Here is a 19,953-nt window from a genome sequence, read left to right as displayed (position 1 = left end):
TCTTTTGTATGTCAAAGTTAAAAACTATAACTTTTAGTCATATAAGACAATATGCAATTCTAGTATTACGTAACATTTATGATCAATAGCAAGCTAAATATTCTTAACAAGTGGAATTATATGGTGCAACTCATTATGACAATGTTAACTATGGCACCATATGGTCTAGAGAGGGTGTTTTATGATTTTTATTTTCATTGTCACATGTGGAAGGGTAATTCGGAGAAGGCTATAAAGTTTTTTAACTAAACATATAAAAGACAGCGTAGTGAGTAGTAGCTACCTGCAGACAACTTATTACTACTAAACAAAAGCAGTAGCCCACACTACTCAAGAGCACAAGAACAATGTCTTGGGGATACGATGCACACAATGGTATGTCATTTACTTGAGGTTATATTATAAATATATAAATCACACAATGTTACAAACCAAGTTAGATGCTTTTTATGGGTTAGAACATTCTTAGTTGTATTTGGTGGAGATATACACTCAGCAGATATAGAAATACCAAGCCACATTAATAATAGAATTTAAACACATACAATAACAAACAAAATGTAATCAAAATATATAATGTACGAGTTTTAATTACCAAATTGTCTTTAAAATCATTTAATCTGTAGATTAAAGGGACACTGAACCCAATTTTTTTCTTTTGTGATTCAGTTAGAGCATGCAATTTTAAGCAACTTTCTAATTTTCTCCTATTATCAATTTTCTTTGTTTTCTTGCTATCTTTATTTGAAAAAGAAGGCATCTAAGCTTTTTTTTTTGGTTCAGGCCTCTGGACAGCACTTTTTTATTGGTGGATGAATTTATCCACCAATCAGCAAGGACAATCCAGGTTGTTCATTAAAAATGGGCCGGCATCTAAACTTTCATTCTTGCATTTCAAATAAAGATACCAAGAGAATGAAGAAAATTTGATAATAGGAGTAAATTAGAAAGTTGCTTAAAATGTCATGCTCTATCATCTGAATCATGAACGAAAAAAAATTGGGTTCTGTGTCCCTTTAAATGAAATGCTATGACCCTCTGAGAAAAGGACCAAAACTGAATTTAATTTTAAAAAGATTTTGAAATGATCTCAGATAGCAAGTGTGTGTGCTCGTGTGTGTGTGTGCGTGCTTGTGTGTGTGCGCATGTGTGTGTGCTCGTGTGTGTGCATGTACGTGTGTGTTCGTGTGTGTGCTCGTGTTTTTGTGTGCGCGTGTGTATGTATGCGTAAATACATTTCCCTGGAATAAATATGTTGTAAACATGAATATACATAAATATTCAAATCCAGTAGTGCACATGTGTGTGGTAAAGGATACACTCTATGAGTGTTAAACTATACTGAAATAAAAGCTTATACCATATGAATCACCTATAATATTATAGTAATTAAAAAAAAAATACTATCGAAATGTCTATTTTTAATTTCTGTTAGGACCTGATCACTGGCACACCTTGTATCCCATTGCTCAAGGAAACTTCCAATCACCAATTGATATCAAGAGCAAAGACACAAAACCTGATGAATCACTGAAGTCTCTAAGTGTCAACTATAATCCAGCTTCTACTAAATACATTGTCAATGTGGGTCATTCTTTCCAAGTGGTCTCTGATGACCAGAAGGACTTCTCAGGTAATAATACATTCACTAGCTACTTTCTTAATATCATGTGGTGTAGTTTGGAGTTGCAGTTAGTCCAGTTGTGCCCAGAATGTATTTATATATTAAGCTATATGAATAAATTGCTAAATTATAGCTAGACGATGAAGCACAATATACTGTGAACATCAAGTGAGCTGAGAGCCAGAGTGAGGCTTTTAAAAGCCATAGCAGTCAAATAAACTGTTTGTATCTATACTTAATAGTTTTGTATATGGTTTACTTTAGTAATGATAAAAAGAAGTCTATCTGAAAACTAATTTATTTTAATGTCCTACTAAAATGTTTCAGTTAAAAATAAATTCACACTTGGGCAAAACTAGAAAAGAAGATAAAACAACAAGCAATCTCAAACCATGCACATTTTGCTTTTGTTTATTTTGTTTGAAAATTGTGGGTAATATGGAGAATAATTTCTGATGCTTAAATTCCAAAAAATACTTTACTGTACCTTTAAAGGGAGACTTTCCTTTTTTCAGATAAAGAATGCAATTATAAGAAGCTTTTCAACGTATTTCTAGTATTATATTTGCTTTGTTCTCTTGGTATTGTTTGTTTGAAAGCATATCTAGGTAGGCTCACATATGTATTAGTCTTGTCACTAGCTCACTCTACGCGGTCGGCTAAGTCCCAGTAGAGCCCTCATGCTCTGGAGCTGACTTTTCAACAAAGGATACCAAGTGAATGAAGCAAATTTGATGATAGAAGTACACTAAAAAGTATATTAAAACTGCATACCCGGTCTGAATCATGAAAGTATATTTATTTATTTTTGTTAATAAAAAAAAAAAATCAGATTTCTGGACTTCACAGCATGCACTTTAGTCTCTCTAGGGGTGTTAAAAACACTATAATTTTCAGATTTCAATAACAGGAAAAGCAGACACCTTTTTTGTGCTATATATGATTAAATATAATGGGGAATTTATATTTTGAGTTTCATGCTCATTTAAGTAACATTCCAGTTATTTGCAGATGTATTTAAATGGGAATTTAAACAATATTCATATAAAAATACAGCAACAAGTAGCAACTTTTCAGATTACTGATTTAAAAAAATCTTAAAGTGATATGAAGTCTATTAAATGTATATTTTACTATGCTTTACAAGCAGGTCTTAATAAATCGCTCTCCCTTTTTAACATACCAAACCAATCAAGTTAACTACGCTTTATACGTGGGAAAAAATATACTTTACGCAGTGAAAAAGTATATGAATTATGTGCCAAATTACATTTTATGCTCCCTTATGTAAATATTTTGTGAGGTTTTCAGATGGAGGTGAACGGAGTTTGTAAATGTTTTAATAATTTTTTAAATGCGGATAAAAACGTAAAATAAAAAATACTTGATTATATTAAATTGTGTTGTGCATTGTGCAGTATAACTAAAAAGTAGTAATATTACTTTCAGTGGTAAAAGGGGGGCCCCTGACAGGAAGCTATAGAATGAATCAATTCCACTTTCACTGGGGCCCAACCGATGTCTTTGGGTCAGAACACACAGTTGATGGAAAAGGATTTGCTGCAGAGGTAAGAAATCATTGTATAGTTTTCTACAGGGACATAAAAATATGTTTCTGGTCTGGATAACAATTGTATCTACATTTATTTGCTTATCTAGAAGTCTATGGAGCTCCTGTTTAATAATTACTTTCTGATCACAAGTATTATCGACAGGCTAATAACATATCAGCTAAGTCTAAGCAATTTAAAACAAATTAACAAATTGTTTACTGCAATTGTTTTTCAATAGCCAAACTGCACCCATCAATAGACCTATTGGGAGAAGCCAATCTGGGTTTGAGTCTGCAGACTACAAGGCTAGCCAAATTCATTATGTCAGTCTAACGTGCACTGTTTAGCAGTTCTTATCTATTAAAGCCAATTAGGGAAAGATATGGTGCATGGTTAGCCTAGTGCATTATTTGTGCTTTTTCAGTTCTAAAATTATAAAAGCTACAATTTTCCCAGCTTAATTTCATGAAAAGAAGGCACAATAAATAATAAAAATATATTGTAAAATTATTTTACTATGTATAATTAAACTTTTTATATTACAATCTCACAATGTTTACTGTCCATTTACAACATACTATTGCAACTTTTTCCTATAATGTACATAAATTGCAAAGTGTATTAAAATAGTATTACCAGAATACTATCTCAAATAATGTCTCTTAACTCACCTATACTGATTACTTATACTTTTCTTTGTAATATTTATATTATTATTTACCTTTTTTTAAATATTCAACTTGCTTTATATTAATTTTTTTTCCTCCACAAGTTGTAACAATTGGACCTTCTATATTGATTACGACCCTCTCCCATTTTATAGGAAAACAACAATATTAATAGTACTTATGAAATAGGGAACAGCTTTTACTATTAAACTAATGAAACATAGTACATATGGTAATATTTGTTAGTAATAATTTATTACTTGATATAGGGGTTGATCACAAATCTGTATAAAAGTGTATCAGATGATTTATCCCTATATAATTTAATGGGGATATTCTATAGAAAATCACTAGATACGACTGTGATCAACTCCATAGTTTTGGTAGTTAAGAAATATTTAATAAATCACTGTGTAATCATATAATTGAATAAAACATGTTATTCTACAATTTTTCAGACTTGCTATTAGACATGTGCGATTCGGTTCGATTCGGAAATTCGGAGAAATTCGGCAAATTCAGCGATTCGGATCAAACCGAATTTCCAAATTAAAATGTTGCCGAATTTTCCGAATCGAATCGATTCGTAAATTCGGATGGCCATTGGGATTACACTAGTATTATACAGTATGTTAGGTTAACACCTAATATACAGTATAATACTAGTCTAATCCCACCTAACACTTACCGAATTGCCGAATTTCCGAACCGAATCCAGCCGAATTTCTTCAAATCCGAATGAATCCGAAACGAATCCGAAACAAATCGATTCAAAATTTTCCGAATTCAAATCGATCCGAACCGAACTTCGAAAAATTCCGAATCGATCCGAACCGAACCAAATTTTTTCGCCATGCACATGTCTACTTGCTATATCACAAAATGTAAAATGTATGTTAGCAAGTCACTTTTTTATCATTAAAGGGAAATAAAACGCCAACATTTTCTTTCATTATTCAGATAAAGATTACAATTTAAAAAAAGTTTCCAATTTACTTATATTAGGAAATTTGCTTAGTTGTTGTGTTATTCTTTGTTGAAGAGATACCTAGGCTGATAGCATGCACACGCCTGAAGCACTACATGAGAGGAAATAGTGCTGCCATCTAGTGTTCTTGCTAATGTATAACATTGTAGCAAAACAGCTGCCATCTAGTGTTCTTGCTAATGTATAACATTGTAGCAAAACAGCTACCATATTGAGCTGCAGACACGTGCACACTCCTGAGCCTACATTCCTGCTTTTTGACAAACGAAAACAAGAAAAACTAAGAAAAATTAGAAGTAAATTGAAAAGCTGTTTAAAATGATAAATAATAACATAAAACATAAAATAAGATATTTGTTATAATGATGAGGCGTTTCCTGTCTTATGCGTCATTTAAAGCCATTATATATACTGAATATTTCAAGTAAAGGTAAAGTTGGAACAATTTGAAGACACAAATTAATCATTCAAGACCTAAATAAGCTAATCGCAAAAAATGTTTCACCCAATTTTTCTATACTTATAAGATAAAACATATTTATAATTCCCTACCGTTGTGATCTTTACTCCTCCCAACCGCTATTTCCTTATTTTCTATTGAGTGATGTATAGAGCGGTCCCACCTGTGTTTCAAAAGCTAGCGCTGCGGAATCTGTTGGCACTCTACAAATAACCAATAATTAAAAGCGCGTTCACAATCCTCCGATCAACTTCGCATGCGCGAATCGGCGATTCTCTACCTACTGCGCATGCGGTAATCCTCTACTCGTTTTTCCGATGTGCATGCATTATTCTTTCTTATTACCTACTATTGGAATTCCATAATAACACTACTATGCATGTGTGAAACGGGAGCGCACTTGTATTTAGAGCTGAAGCAATAAATCTTATCGCATGTGCACATGATCTGGGAGGCAGATGACTTCGATTGACCGCCGCCTAACGGCCAGATTTTCGATAGGCTCTTAAAAAAACGTGACCAACCCGTGAAAAAAAACAAAAATGGGTTGAATTTGCCGGCAAAGAAACAATGAGTACAAACAGCAATAACTTATTATTAACTGAATTTTGGGCAAAGAATATTATTACAGTTTCATGGCGAGTTAACTTTACCTACACTTTAAAGGGGCATGAAACCCAAAAATGTTCTTTCATGATTCAGATAGAGAATACAATTTTAAACAACTTTCTAATTTACTTCTATGATCTAACCTGTTTCATTCTCTTTGTATCATTTGTTGAAGGAGCAGCAATGCTCTAATGGTTTCTAACTGAACACATGGATGAGCCAATCACAATCAATATATATATGCAGCCACCAATTAACAGCTAGAACCTAGGTTCTCTGCTGCCCCTGAGCTTGCCTAGATAAACCTTTCAGCAAAGGATAACAAGAGAAGGAAGCAAATTAAATAATAGAAGTAATTTGGAAAGTTGTTTAAAATTGTATTCTCTATCTGAATCATGAAATAATTTCTTTGGGTTTCATGTTCCTTTAAGCTTTACAGATATTAATCTTTTTACAAATTGAAGGTTTGTGGCAACCGTGTTGATTAAGTCTATCTGTGCCATTTTTCCAGTATATATGCACATATAAACACATAAATACACATGAATACATATATATGCACACACACACATATATATATATAATGTGCACTGTGAAACAAAAAAATTAGTGTGACTCACTTTATTGCTAGATTTGCTTTATTGCGGTGGTCTGGAACCAAAACTGCAATATCTCTGAGTTACGCCTGTATGTATATAAAGGGTGTGTATAAAAATAATATAATCCATTGCAGAATTGTTTCTATTTAATCAGTGTTTATAAAAAAAGAAATAATAAATATTCTGTTATTTTTGTTTTCAGTTACACTTGGTTCACTGGAATGCTGAGAAATATTCCAGTTTTGCTGAGGCCTCTAACAGTTCGGATGGGTGTGTTGTTCTTACAGTTTTTCTACAAGTGAGTTGGTTATTTTTTTTATTATTATGATTATTAGACTTTTATAAACATTTGCTTGTGAAATTTGTATTATGCACTTCTGTTTGTCACCTGCTTATTTAGAATGAACCCTGTTTCAAATAAAGATGCTTCTGATTACGTGACAGCAGAAAATCATTTAGGTTATTTCATAAACATTGCTAGAGAATAATCCATACCATGTTTTTGTGCTGCTACTACAAGTCCATGGTTAATATTTGTGTGCGTGGTATTATAATGCGCACTACACTACATGACAGATAGCGCAGGTGCTTAATTTTTATCAGAAATATTTTTATAAAAGCTTGCACTAAAAATCATGTTGGATAATTCTGATGAAGCAGAAGAATTCCGCACGTGTAGTGAATTTTTTTATAAAGTTCTTTGCTAGAAATCTTCCATGTTGTTAAACGCACAATTGCAAGCAATAACGGTTAATAGTTGTTTTTCAAAAGCATCAAAAGAGAACACAGCTGACAATACAATCACAATGAGCACAATTCTTCTGCTTCCCATTGAAAGTATAGAGTGCGCTATATAAATATCAGGGGCTATAAAAACAGTTTGGTTAAATGTTTTAACCAAGAACTTTTAATACCTGATCATATGTTATTTTTTGCGCAAAATCTGAGTGCAAAATAATGTGCCACAGTTATGAGTGACTATCTGGCCTATAGTTATCAAAAGTTATGTTCTGGTGCTGCAAACATATCAGCTCACCAAACAGAACATGAGCAGAGATTGGCAGGTATATGCAAATAGGCTAGAAAAATATACAGAAAACAGCTCTGGATGGACATTATCAGCACAGTGGAAGAGATAAATTCCCTTATTTATCTACTTAACAAACACATTACAAAATAAGCCAAATTGTTCTGAGACACAATGCAAATAATCCTATATAATAAAAGGCCAAGTATGTTTGTCCGAAGCTGTCATGCGCAGACACTGCGCGCGAGGACAAACACACCTGGCCTTCAACACTGCAGAGTGAGTAACGGGCCGGCCGGACGTGGGCGTGGCCAGATGTGGGTGGGACCGGGCGGGCTGTGACGTGGGCAGGGCCGGGTGGGCCGTGACGAGAGCTCAAAAGAGCTCCAAAGAGGGGGGATAGAGAGAGAGCAAAAGAGACGGAGAGAGACAGCAAAAGAGAGGGGGGAGAGAGAGATCTAAAGAGGGCAGATAGAGAGAGCAAAAGAGAGGAAGAGAGACAGCAAAATAGAGGGGGAAGGAGAGCTCAAAAGAGGGGAGATAGAGAGAGAGGAAGAGAGACAGCAAAAGAGAGGGGGAAGGAGAGCAAAAGAAAGGGGAGGGAGATAGAGATCAAAAGAGGGGAGATAGAGAGAGCAAAAGAGAGGGAGAGAGACAGCAAAAGAGAGGGGGGAGAAAATGGAGAGAGACAGCAAAAGAGAGGGGAGATAGAGCAAAAGAGAGGAGGAGAGTGCATAAGATGGCAGAGAGCGCAAAGAGGGCAGAGAGAAAGCACAAAAGAGAGGGGAGAGAGAACATAAGAGAGGGGGGAGAGAGAGCATAAGAGAGTGAGAGAGACAGCAAAAGAGAGGGGAGAGAGACAGCAAAAGAGAAGGGGGAGAGAGAGCAACAGAGAGGGGGTAGAGAGAGAGCAAAAAAGATGGGGGAGAGAGCAAAAGAGAGGGGAGAGAGAAAGAGCAAAAGAGAAGGCGCAAGAGAGAGCAAAAGAGAGGGGGTGAAAGAGAGGGGAGATAAAGAGAGAGAGCAAAAGAGAGGGGGGAAGAGAGCAAAAGAAAGGGGAGAGAGAGAGACCGCAAAAGAGGAGGGAAAGAGAGCAAAAGAAAGGGGAGAGAGAGAACAAAAGAGGGGGATAGAGAGCGCAAAAGAGAGGGGGGAGATAGAAAGCAAAAAAGGGGGGATATAGAGAGGAAAAGAGATGAGGAAGAGATACAGAAAAAAAGAGGGGGGAGAGAGAGAGAGCACAAAAGAGGGGGGATAGAGAAAGTAAAAAAGGGGGATAGAGAGAGCAAAAGAGAGTGAGAGAGACAGCAAAAGAGAGGGGAGAGAGACAGCAAAAGAGAAGGGGGAGAGAGAGCAACAGAGAGGGGGTAGAGAGAGAGCAAAAAAGATGGGGGAGAGAGCAAAAGAGAGGGGAGAGAGAAAGAGCAAAAGAGAAGGCGCAAGAGAGAGCAAAAGAGAGGGGGTGAAAGAGAGGGGAGATAAAGAGAGAGAGCAAAAGAGAGGGGAAAGAGAGAGAGAGCAAAAGAGAGGGGGAGAGTGCAAAGAGAGGGGGAGAGAGAGTGCAAAAGAGAGGGATTAAAAGAGAGGGGGAGAGATAGAACAAAAGAGAGGGGGGAGAGAGAAGAAAAGAGGGGGGATAGAGAGAGAGCAAGGAGTGGAACCGCTGTACTGCAAAAATTGGCCCGTGTACACGGGCTTTAGGACTAGTAGTCTATATTTATTTAAAACAACGACTATCACAGTACCATATTATCTTACTGAGGGTACTATGTATACAAAAGTATTGAAAATGATATAAAACTACCTTTAGGTTATATATACAAGCTGTATTATGACATGTAAATATTTCATATTACCTACAGTAAAATATTGTTGTTTACACATTTTTGTATGGGAAGGAGACGCATACATTACAAAAGTGTGCAATGAAAATAGAGTAATATAATATTGATACAAAATGAATAATTCAATCATTCACAGAAATATACTCAGGAGAAAAATGTATTGTTAAGGTGAAACAAAAATCACAACAAAATTGTTCACCAACATAAGCTGGGGTCTCCCTCTGTACTTCATTCTCCATTGCAAACTTTTTTTTTTTTTTTAATTTATTTTTTTATTGGGGTTTAAAAAATTACAAAACAATCAATTTGCTCATTCTGCATACAGAAAAAAGTAAATATGACAAGATCGAATACAGTATATGTCCAGCAGCATCATATTTTTACAAGCACATAATAAAACGCTCATTAAATATTTAAAGAGCAAACCATAGACACCCCTCTTTTTCGCCCTCATTAACATCAGAGGCCACTTTTGGGCCCCAAATAACATACCTCCCTAAACTGAGGGTTTTTAAGTGACACAGGTTACTTTTGAACCTGCAAATTCGCTACTAGATGACATTATCTTGTTTCAGAGTATCCCCTCCAATATACAGAAAAGTAAAAAGCATACCCCAACTAGTAGTTATTGGACATTCTTGGACCACAAAGTGTAAATATAAATAAGGGGAGTAGACTAAGGGGAATATAATCAAGGTCCTTCCAGGACCCATTGAAAATATATGCACATTTATAGGTATCTACACACTATATTTAGATAGCAAATATAGAAATACCAGTTCTGTAATATGAAACTTTTGGACCTCTGAAAATGACATATAAAAGAGATTGCGGCTGAGCCTCTGTAAAAGCATGATAAGTTGGCTTATATGTAATAGAAAACACTTTTTAACTTTCCCTTGTCAACTTAACTCAGGGCAATAGAATATAATTGAGAACAGCTAATAGTCTAAGCATGTAAATAAAAAAGAATAACTCTTCCCCTTATAGGATTATAATTGAAGAGGAGCTATTAACACTAAGTATAAAGTAATAGAGGGTTAAACAGCCCCAAAGAGTAATCCTGTAGGTCAACTATAAGAGTAAACCTAGTGGGCTGTCTCGGCCGCCGACAGCCCACTATTTATGAAAGATTAGGTACCGCTGTCAAACTATTAACAAACAATTGAACCCATAACAACATAGGGGACACCTACATTTCTGGAGTAACATTATACAAGGTTCCAACATAATTGTAGAGGCACAAGGAGAAGAGGCGCATGCAGTCATAGATAAACAATATTAAGTACATGCTCTCTCAATCTTCAAGACACCACTTTTACCACCCCCCATAGATACCAAAAAACTTTTAGGGATTAGATACTAGTTAAATACATTGATAGGTGTAGTATAGATTAGCTATCAAAGCATAGCAAACCTATATGCACAGTGCAATAGACCACAAATATAAAACGAGAATGTCACTAAAAAAAAACAAAAAAAAAACAGGAACACAGTACAGTCTCTAACAAAGAATATGGACTGTCCAGCATAAAGTAGTACCATTACCGGACCAAAGGTGAAAAGGCCTCTCCACCCCGGGCCAGCATGATAGAATTATTGTTCCATCTATCCAATACCTAGGCGCTGGTGCAGCAGGACTCTGCTGATACATCCGGACTGATTTAGGAGATTGGGACACACAGTTTCGTATAGGGCTCCGGTCACTTGTAAGCTGCCAAGCAATCTACCGTGTATAAAAGCAGACAGTCCTTAGAGGATACAGCCCCCACATAGGAAATATAGTGTTCGATATAAGTAGGGAGGGTCTAATTGATGTTGCATTTATATGATCTCCACTCACGGAAAGGGTAGCTTCACCATTCTGCAAAAAAACTGGATCTCTGTCAGCTCTCATTTCACGCTCCTGCACAGTGCAGTTTTGCATCTACTTCCTTTGAGAAGAAGTAGCCTGATCTGCATTCAGCTCAGGATCAAGTGCGGTAGGTTGAGGTTGAGGTTCAGCTGCAAATGGTCCCGTATCTGGTTGTAGCATAGGTAGTAAGGGGGGAGACTCGGCCTTTGAGTAAGTAGGTTTACACAACAGCGCAAACCCATGCTATTTTGTGTCTCAGCACATATCTCCCCCGACTTAAGTGCCCAGCACTGTTCATTACCAATTTAAGGGAAAGCGCAACAATTAGTCACTTGCATGACCCCATGCTTTAGGCCACACTTCATCTTCCCGGCCACACTGGACAGGGCACACTGCTTTATCCTGTTCTGTGCCCTGAGCCCCTGCAATTTCCATGAGGCGATCAAATTGAATATTCATTTGTCGGTCAAAGTTAATAAATAAGGCTTGTACCTTCAGATATAGTGACTCTTCCATGGCAAAGAAATGCTGATGATTTTAGGCCGAGGATTTCAATATTCTCTGCTTACCTGGTTTCCCGGGGGGGAGCTGAGATCTCTCTTCTTAGAGACCGCCCGAGACACTCAGCGGCCCAGTCTGTAAAGTCCTGTTATATTATTAAAGAAGATTTTTAGATGATTCCATTCAGCTAAGTTTCCTCTGTATCGTGGAACATGAATTCTTCCTGGATGGTTATTTAAACTCTAGATTGCAGGCGGAATGTAACCCTATGTTACAGAGCTTCCAGTTTAGCTGCCATCTTAGACCATAGCCCGGACACGCCCCCTCCATTGCGAACTTTTACCTAGCAGAGAGCTCTCATTATTTTTAAGGGAGACATCTCACCACTCGCAGGGACAGCCCTTTTTTAATAGAATTCTTGAGGGCTGCCCCTGCAAGTGTTGAACTGGAAAACCCCTCTAGACTGGCAATTTTTTCCAGTATCGGACCCTTGGCCTCATCACCTCTTTAAGCCATCCAATTTTGCAGATGTAAATATACAAATATTCTGAAATCCAAATAAGGTTTTGTTGTCATTTGACTCTTACAAATTTAATTATTTCTTATGTGATCTCTGAACTTCATTAAACATGTAAATATAATGATTTATTTCTCATTTATTAAAGATTGGTAAAGCTCATCCGGGTCTGCAGAAAGTTGTTGATGTGTTGCCTCTTATTAAGACAAAGGTAAAGACAAACGACCAGCTCATTGTTGTTTTATATAAATTCATTCATATTCAGTTTTGTGATCACAATCAACAAATTACCATACTCCCATAATTTTTATAGCATATTCACTAGATGAGCACAGATAAAAAAAGAAAATACTTTGGTTGAATCATTTGTCACACAAAAGTATATTTTGTTTCATCTAATATTCATTAAAGGGAAACTAAACCCAAATATTTTCTTTCTTGATTCAGATGCAATTTTAAGCAACTTTCTAATTTACTTTTTGGTTAAGCACCTTAGTTGCGCTTGCTGATTGGTGTCTAAATGTAGCCACCAATCATCAAGTGCTACTGAGGGGCTGAACCAAAAATGAGCCGACTCCTAACCTTACATTTCTGCTTTTTCAAATAAAGGTAGCAAGAGAAGGAAGAAAAATTGATAATAGGAGTAAATTAGAAAGATTCTTAAAATTGCATGCTCTATCCAAATCGTCAAAGAAAATTTTTGGGTTTAGTATCCCTTTTAGGGGGGCATTTGGAATGTGGAGTTATGATGTTCAGTTGATGTTAAAATATAAGACATTTTGCTTTATGTGAACTGTACTGCTATTTATTTGTTGGAGTGACATTTTTGCCATGCTCAATAAGTTGGCAAAATGACCAGAGAGGTGAAAACACAAATCCGTGAGCATGTAAATAATGTGAAGAACTATAGAAAAGACTCTACAGTTGTGAGGTATTATAATAACGTACACTTTACAAATATAGCTCATTTTAAAATTAGCACCATTGATGTAGCTAAGGTACTACCTAGAGGAAGTAATAAGTACAGGATTTTGGATAAAAAAAGAATAATTGAATTTACAAATTAATAACCAGATTCCCAATGGGGCTCAATAATATTTGATATCCATAATGTTAAATGTGTATGTTTTTAAAGTACTGCTTGTTTTTAGCAAATATAGGGTTAAAAGGATAATCTGTAGATAGCTTATTTAAGGGATCTGGCAGAGGAGCCCTTTTGTCTACGAATAAGCGCCACTAGGGGGCACAAGACGTACAGCGATTTTTGCAGACATGTACAACGATTTTTGTACATGTCTGCAAACCTTGATTTGTTAATATTTCTAACAAAATCAAATATATTTTTTAAACAATTTGGCCACTTTAGAGTGCAGCCACGTCATTTCTATTGGGCACTTGGAATATGTTTATTTAAAAAAAAATCCATTTGACTACTATTTCCTACGCAAATTGACTTCAGGGCAACAGAAAAGCAGCTGGACAGGATTGGTTGTATTGCCTGCTCCATTATGTTTGCAAAATATTACCCAGCAGGGGTCTGGCAACTAACCAAGGATAGAAGCACTTGTTAGGGGGCTAAATGGGTATTGATTTTGCATCACTAATAGTTTTGCTGCATTGCATTACATACATTTGTAATAATTTGATAAAAGAGTTACAGCCTTAGAAAAAGTCAATAATACTAGTGGAAAATAGATTTCTAATCTGAACCATTAGATAAATATATATATTTTAATGGATCTTGTGTGATAAATATGTATACTAAACCCTAATGTTGCTTACAAGATAATTACCTGTGCATCATTTCCTCCAAAGGGCAAAAAAGCTACATTAACTAATTTTGATACTTCATCGCTGCTGCCTGCATCTATGGATTACTGGTCCTACAATGGTTCCTTGACTCACCCCCCTCTGTGTGAGTGCGTCACCTGGATTATATTTAAGGAGCCAATAACTGCAAGTTCTGATCAGGTATACTATAAAGAGAAAACTTTTTTTAATATATAATATGCATGAAATATAAACTTCATAGATGATATTTGTAAAAGTTTACATTTTATCAGCCATTTGTGTATTTTTCCATTAGAACAGTGTTTTTTATTACTAATCAGTACTCCTTTGCTATAGAATATGATACATGTTATAAATGGATAATGCCAAGTAGATTTTTTTAAATACCATTCCGAAACAAACAACATTATTGGTCTAGTTTACATTTTATTTGTAAACTTTATGAACTGACACTAACATCAAAAATCGTTTGACTTTAATGGAGATATCTGTTGTTACTACAAATTTATAGGGCTCGATTATCAAAGGTTTCACTCTCAGAAGGGAACCTGCAGTCAGTATTTATCAAGCACCGGTCATCAGACCGCTGCTTCCTAGACTCTTCTCCAACTCTTAGGTGGAGAATTTCAATCTCGCCGGTCTCGTCCGTGGGCAGAGGGCGGGATTGCACGCAAGCCCAAAATAGCGCTCACATGCAATCTTAAATTCCGGCATCGGATTGCTGCCCACCTGAGGAGAGCTAGGTCAGACAGGGTGCATATGTACGCCCCTGTCCATCCCATCTTGATAAAGCGAGCCCTTTAGAGTTTGCTGCTGTCAGGAATCTTCTCACACCATAAAAACTGAAAACACTTAAAATGAATAATTTGTCATTTGAGAGTAATATGTTTCTTAGTCAGGACAATGTAATTAGTATGCTTGGTGGAATAGCCTTGAGATGCTGAGCAACACATTGCAAAGTATGTTGTAGCAAAGTTTATAAAAGTCTTTACCTTGTATTGGCTTTTGATAGTTATAGTCATGAAAAAAAAGTATATCTCCTCCGTTGTTTTGAGATCCATGCTGGAAGTAAATGGTTTCTAAAGAGTAAGAGAAGCCTTGAAAGCAGATGGCAGCTGATGCATACAAAGTTTTTTTGAGCACTAATTGCCAGCCACAGATTTGAGATACAGAGATCAATGTCTTATGAGAATTTCTAATGGTCTAGTACAGGGATAGACAAACTACAGCCTGGGGCTCAAATATGGCCGGCTAAAGCTAAGAATGGATTTTACATTGTTAAATGCTTGACAAAAGAAAATATAAAGAATCGTATTTTCTGACAGATGAAAATTATTGGAAATTCAAATGTCATTGTGTTTATTGGAACACAGTAAATTTCATTCATTTAATTATTATCTATTAGTTGAGAAGTTGCAACAGACACTGTATTTGGCGCTCTCATTGCTTTGCATTACCGCTTGGAACACTACGATATTCATTAACACAATATTCCCATTTAAAAGCAACCGTCACAAAAAGTAGCAAATGTAATACTGAATCTCATAACAGCAACATTTCTTCACAAAAATATAAAATGAAAATTAAGCTGCAGCCAAAGTATGTTTTTGAATGGCTCATTTGTTTGTGATATATTTGTCATCAATAAAATATTGTGGAAAATTGTTTTTTTTTCCCCTTTTGTTATAGAAATACCTACACAATATCATCTATCTTGCCTCTTAGTCCACAAAATCAAAGATATTTACCACTTGGCCAAACGCTGCCAAAGAGATTTATTTTAAAATATCTGAATATAAAGAGTTAAGGTTATTTTCACAGTTAGTGCAACAAGGTTCAAACTTAAAATGGCATGTGATATATTATAGCTATAATGAATGGGAAGATAACTACTACTGATATTATAAAAATAGAAGTAGTTGCTGTTTTTGTTTGTTTTGTTTGTTTTCACCAATGACATCATACATTTAAAACAATTATATTGATTTAAAAGGTAAATACTGATATCATATGCCCACTTAAATTCTGAGACTAACATATTTTGATTCCATTAGTGGTTAGAACTAGAAGGAGTGTAATTATTCATAGTTATTGCTGTTTTTTTTTTATAGGAGCCCCAGATATACGTATTTATTTTTAACTTTTGCTCCTGGTAGTTGGGGGCTATATATTTTATATTTGGAGGAGCAGCTTTGTGGCAATTTATGTAACAAAACGAAGTGTCACCTTTTAAAAGAATTGTTACAAAAAGAAAAGATTTAAGTTGTTCAGAATCGAGTGATATTGCAAAATTTGGGGTAAGATAATCAGAAAGAATGAATCAGCTTTAATACTTTTTATCTAATTATATTGAGATTAAAGGGATATACTAGAATAAAAATGAATTTCTTTTACTATATTGTGTCCCTGCTCCTGTGGCACTCAGGTTGTATCCACGTTCTAGCTGCAGCTTTAAGACATGTAAACATTTTTGAAGGAATTGAACACAAAGTAAAATAGGAAAATTTGTTTAGAATTCTCTAAAGAAAAACCTTTTTATTTTTACACTAAACTTAAAGGGACAGTCAACACCAGAATTGTTGTTGTTTAAAAAGATAGATAATCCCTTTATTACCCATTCCCCAGTTTTGCAAAACCAACACTGTTATATTAATACACGTTTTACTTCTGTGACTAACTTGTATCTAAGCATCTTCTGACCGCCCCTAATCACATGACATTTAGTTATTATCTATTCACTTGCATTTTAGCCAATTAGTGCAGTGTCTGCCACTAGCCACGGGCGTGATCACAATGCTATCTATATGGCCTACATGAGCTTGCTCTCCCCTGCTGTGAAAAGTAAATAAAATAGAGGCGGCCTTCAAGGGCTTATAAATTATCATATGTGCCTTCCTAGGTTTGCTTTCAACTAGAATACCAAGAGAACAAAGCAAAATTGTTGATAAAAGTTGATAAAAGTAAGTTGTTTAAAATTACATGCCCTATTTGAAAAATGAAAGTTTTTTTTGGACTTGACTGTCCCTTTAAGAATGAGCAGTAAGTATTTGTAAAGTTTTTGTTCAAGTAGTTTAAATTGTACATTTCATACTGAGGCTCTTATGCGGTCAACCTTCAGTTTTGTCTTGTGATAACAAGAATACGTTTTTTTTTTTCCCTGTATTTTTTGGGACCATGTGACAAAATCAGATCTCAATGCATTCTTAACACAGCCCTACAGTGAGCACTGTACTTACTGATCTCCTCTGTCCATCTACTTGTGTTTGAAGTATTCTTCATTGTGTAATAATCTTAACTGTTTTTCTTTTAACATCAGTATAAAAACCTGGTTGAAATTAGATCACACTTACAATCTAGTAAAGTCGACCCTTGTTTGAAATTATTCCTCATCTTTAAAGGATTTGCATTTCAGAATTGCATGACATACATTTAGTTTCTAAAAACATAATTGATCATTATTAAAAGTGGATATATATTATTGGAATATGTGTTTTTGGGTTACAATGATCAAAAATTCTCTGGCATTGAAAGAAATCATGCAAAGCATTTAGGTTTCTTGTTACCATTAAATTGCAATGTGTCTCTCACATCCAGAGCCCTACACAGTGACATAAACAGCTCTCAAGCACAAACATGTCTTTCTAATATTTTTTGAAGGACTTTGCTGTGTTGACAAGGCTTCTTAGATCATCTTGCCAAACCAGAGAGCTTTAGAGAATTGGGCCCTTAGTGTTTACCCCTTTTTGGAGAAAAAGAGATCTGCTGGCTTCTTTCAGCTTACATTTTGCTTAGTTTTTTTTACAAATCACCCAGCATTGATCCCCAATACACAGCCACACTCTTGATGAATTAAAATAAACAGGTAAAGATGCAGCCAGAGCGCTTAACCACAAAGTGTCATGGTCATGCAAAGGAAATGCATTTATTCAAAACATCATAGAATAGGCAGAGACCAGAGAACAAGGCACTAGACCTGTAAATAAAATTAAAAAAATACTTTCATAAAAGGGTTCATTTTAATAAAAAAAATCTTAAAACACCAAACAAGTTTTTGTTTTTTTAGCACAACATTTATTCTTCTAGGAAATTACTCATTTTTTTACTCAACACAGCAAGGTCATGTTGTATTTAAGATTTGCATTATAGTTTTCCTTTGCTTACGAAAATAAGATTTGACTGTATATATCCTTCAACGTTTTATAGTTGAGGAAACTTTTTAAAACCTTAATTCTCTGAATTGTTTGTGGCTTTTTATTAGTTTTTTAACATTCTTTTCTAATGCAACCATTTTTATTTCTTTAGATTAGACAGTTCCGCAGCCTTCTGTCCTCTGAAGACGAACGGGAAGACTGTGCAATACTGACCAATCATCGTCCTACACAGCCTCTAAAGGGCAGAGAAGTGAAAGCTTCTTTTCATTAAATCATGTACACTACAGAAGTAATATTATAATATGCTGTCAGTTATAATAAACAACAGAGCATGTTTTTTTTTTACGAATTAACATGACAATTAAAGCTGTATACCAAAGATGAATTAATATTGTAATTAATATGGTTGAATGCTATGAAGTAAGTTAGAAATGAGCACCCTTGGGATGGATCAGATTATTTTCCCCTTTCTACTTTACTCAGTTTGTAGCCTTTCTGAAAATCTGTTGCTTTGTAAAAACATTAGACCCTAATTTACAAGTATAACGTAAAAATGTTATCCCTGTGGTGCTCTAACATCTTTAGAGCGCAATCCATAGCACTCCAATTTTTACTTCCATATTACAATATTTTTTATTAATATAAATTGTTACATTACGGAGTGTTCTGGAGGCACGGTCAGGATTTTCCACCTACACATGGGGCCCTGCATGCAGAATTAAGAAATACTCTAGCATGAAATAGCATAATCAACAAGTGCATAAAAATACAATGCAATAGTGCTTACTCTGAATTTGTTTTAAATGAGCAATATATTTTTTTCTGACAAATTTCAAAATTTAAAATGTCATTTCTTGGCCCCTATATCATGTAACAGGTATCAACCAATCACAAACTCATATAGTGTACTGTGAAAGTTTGCGCATGCTCAGTAGGAGATTTTACCTCAGAGAGTGTGCACACAAAAATAAATGAATTAGGCATAATTGATTATAATGAATTTTAAGTATCAACTCTTAGCTCTGAAGAGGGGATGGCAAGTGGTCATGAAAACCATGAGGAGAAGCAAGTACAAGTGTTTTTGAGCATTTTGTTTACACAATATTGCTCTCACGTATAAGTTTTTTTTACTTGAGCCCAATGTTCAAAATTTCATCGAATATGCAGGTAGATTACAAGTTATGCGCAATAGAGGGTATTTAACGAATGCAACAACAGTTGTGTTATTTCACCCTTCATAGAGCTGCCATTGCAAGTTTTCAGCTGGCTTGTGCATGTAATATGGTTGCGTTGAGCTCCAAAAAGCACAAAATACAAGCGCTGCTTTGACGTGCTCATGCACGCTTTCTCCATAGACATCAATGGGGAGAGCCCCATTGATGTCTATAGGGAAAAAAAGTTACAATTAAACCTAACACCCTAACATAAAAACCACGTCTAAACACCCCTTATCTGCCGCCCCTGACATTGTCGACACCTACATAATGTTATTAACCCCTAATCTGCCGCTCCCGACATTGCAGCCACTATGAAAATTCATAAACCCCTATTCCGCCGCTCCCTGACACCGCTGCCAATATAATAAACTTATTAACCCCTAAACCGCATGCTCCCCACAACGAAATATACTAAATTAAACTATTAACTCCTAAACCGAAAGCCCCCACATCGCAATAAACTCATTTAACTAGTAACCCATAAACCTAATGCCCCCCTAACTTTATATTAAAATTAAATTAAAACTTACCTGTCAAATTAAAAAAACT

The 19,953-nt window shown here is 35.4% G+C and overlaps 1 protein-coding gene across 1 annotated transcript; it reads left to right on the top strand.

Moving 5' to 3' along the window:
- Positions 1–347: 347 nt before the first annotated feature.
- Positions 348–18,458, top strand: LOC128659581 (carbonic anhydrase 1-like). Its single transcript, XM_053713171.1, has 7 exons — positions 348–375; positions 1,436–1,633; positions 3,074–3,192; positions 6,704–6,799; positions 12,394–12,456; positions 14,061–14,216; positions 18,339–18,458. The coding sequence occupies exons 1-7, from the start codon at positions 348–350 to the stop codon at positions 18,456–18,458; spliced, it is 780 nt and encodes a 259-aa protein (XP_053569146.1).
- The last annotated feature ends 1,495 nt before the right edge of the window (positions 18,459–19,953 follow it).

Source organism: Bombina bombina, chromosome 5, assembly GCF_027579735.1.
Source record: "Bombina bombina isolate aBomBom1 chromosome 5, aBomBom1.pri, whole genome shotgun sequence".
Lineage (NCBI taxonomy): Eukaryota > Metazoa > Chordata > Amphibia > Anura > Bombinatoridae > Bombina > Bombina bombina.
This window is presented reverse-complemented; position numbering and strand designations above follow the sequence as displayed.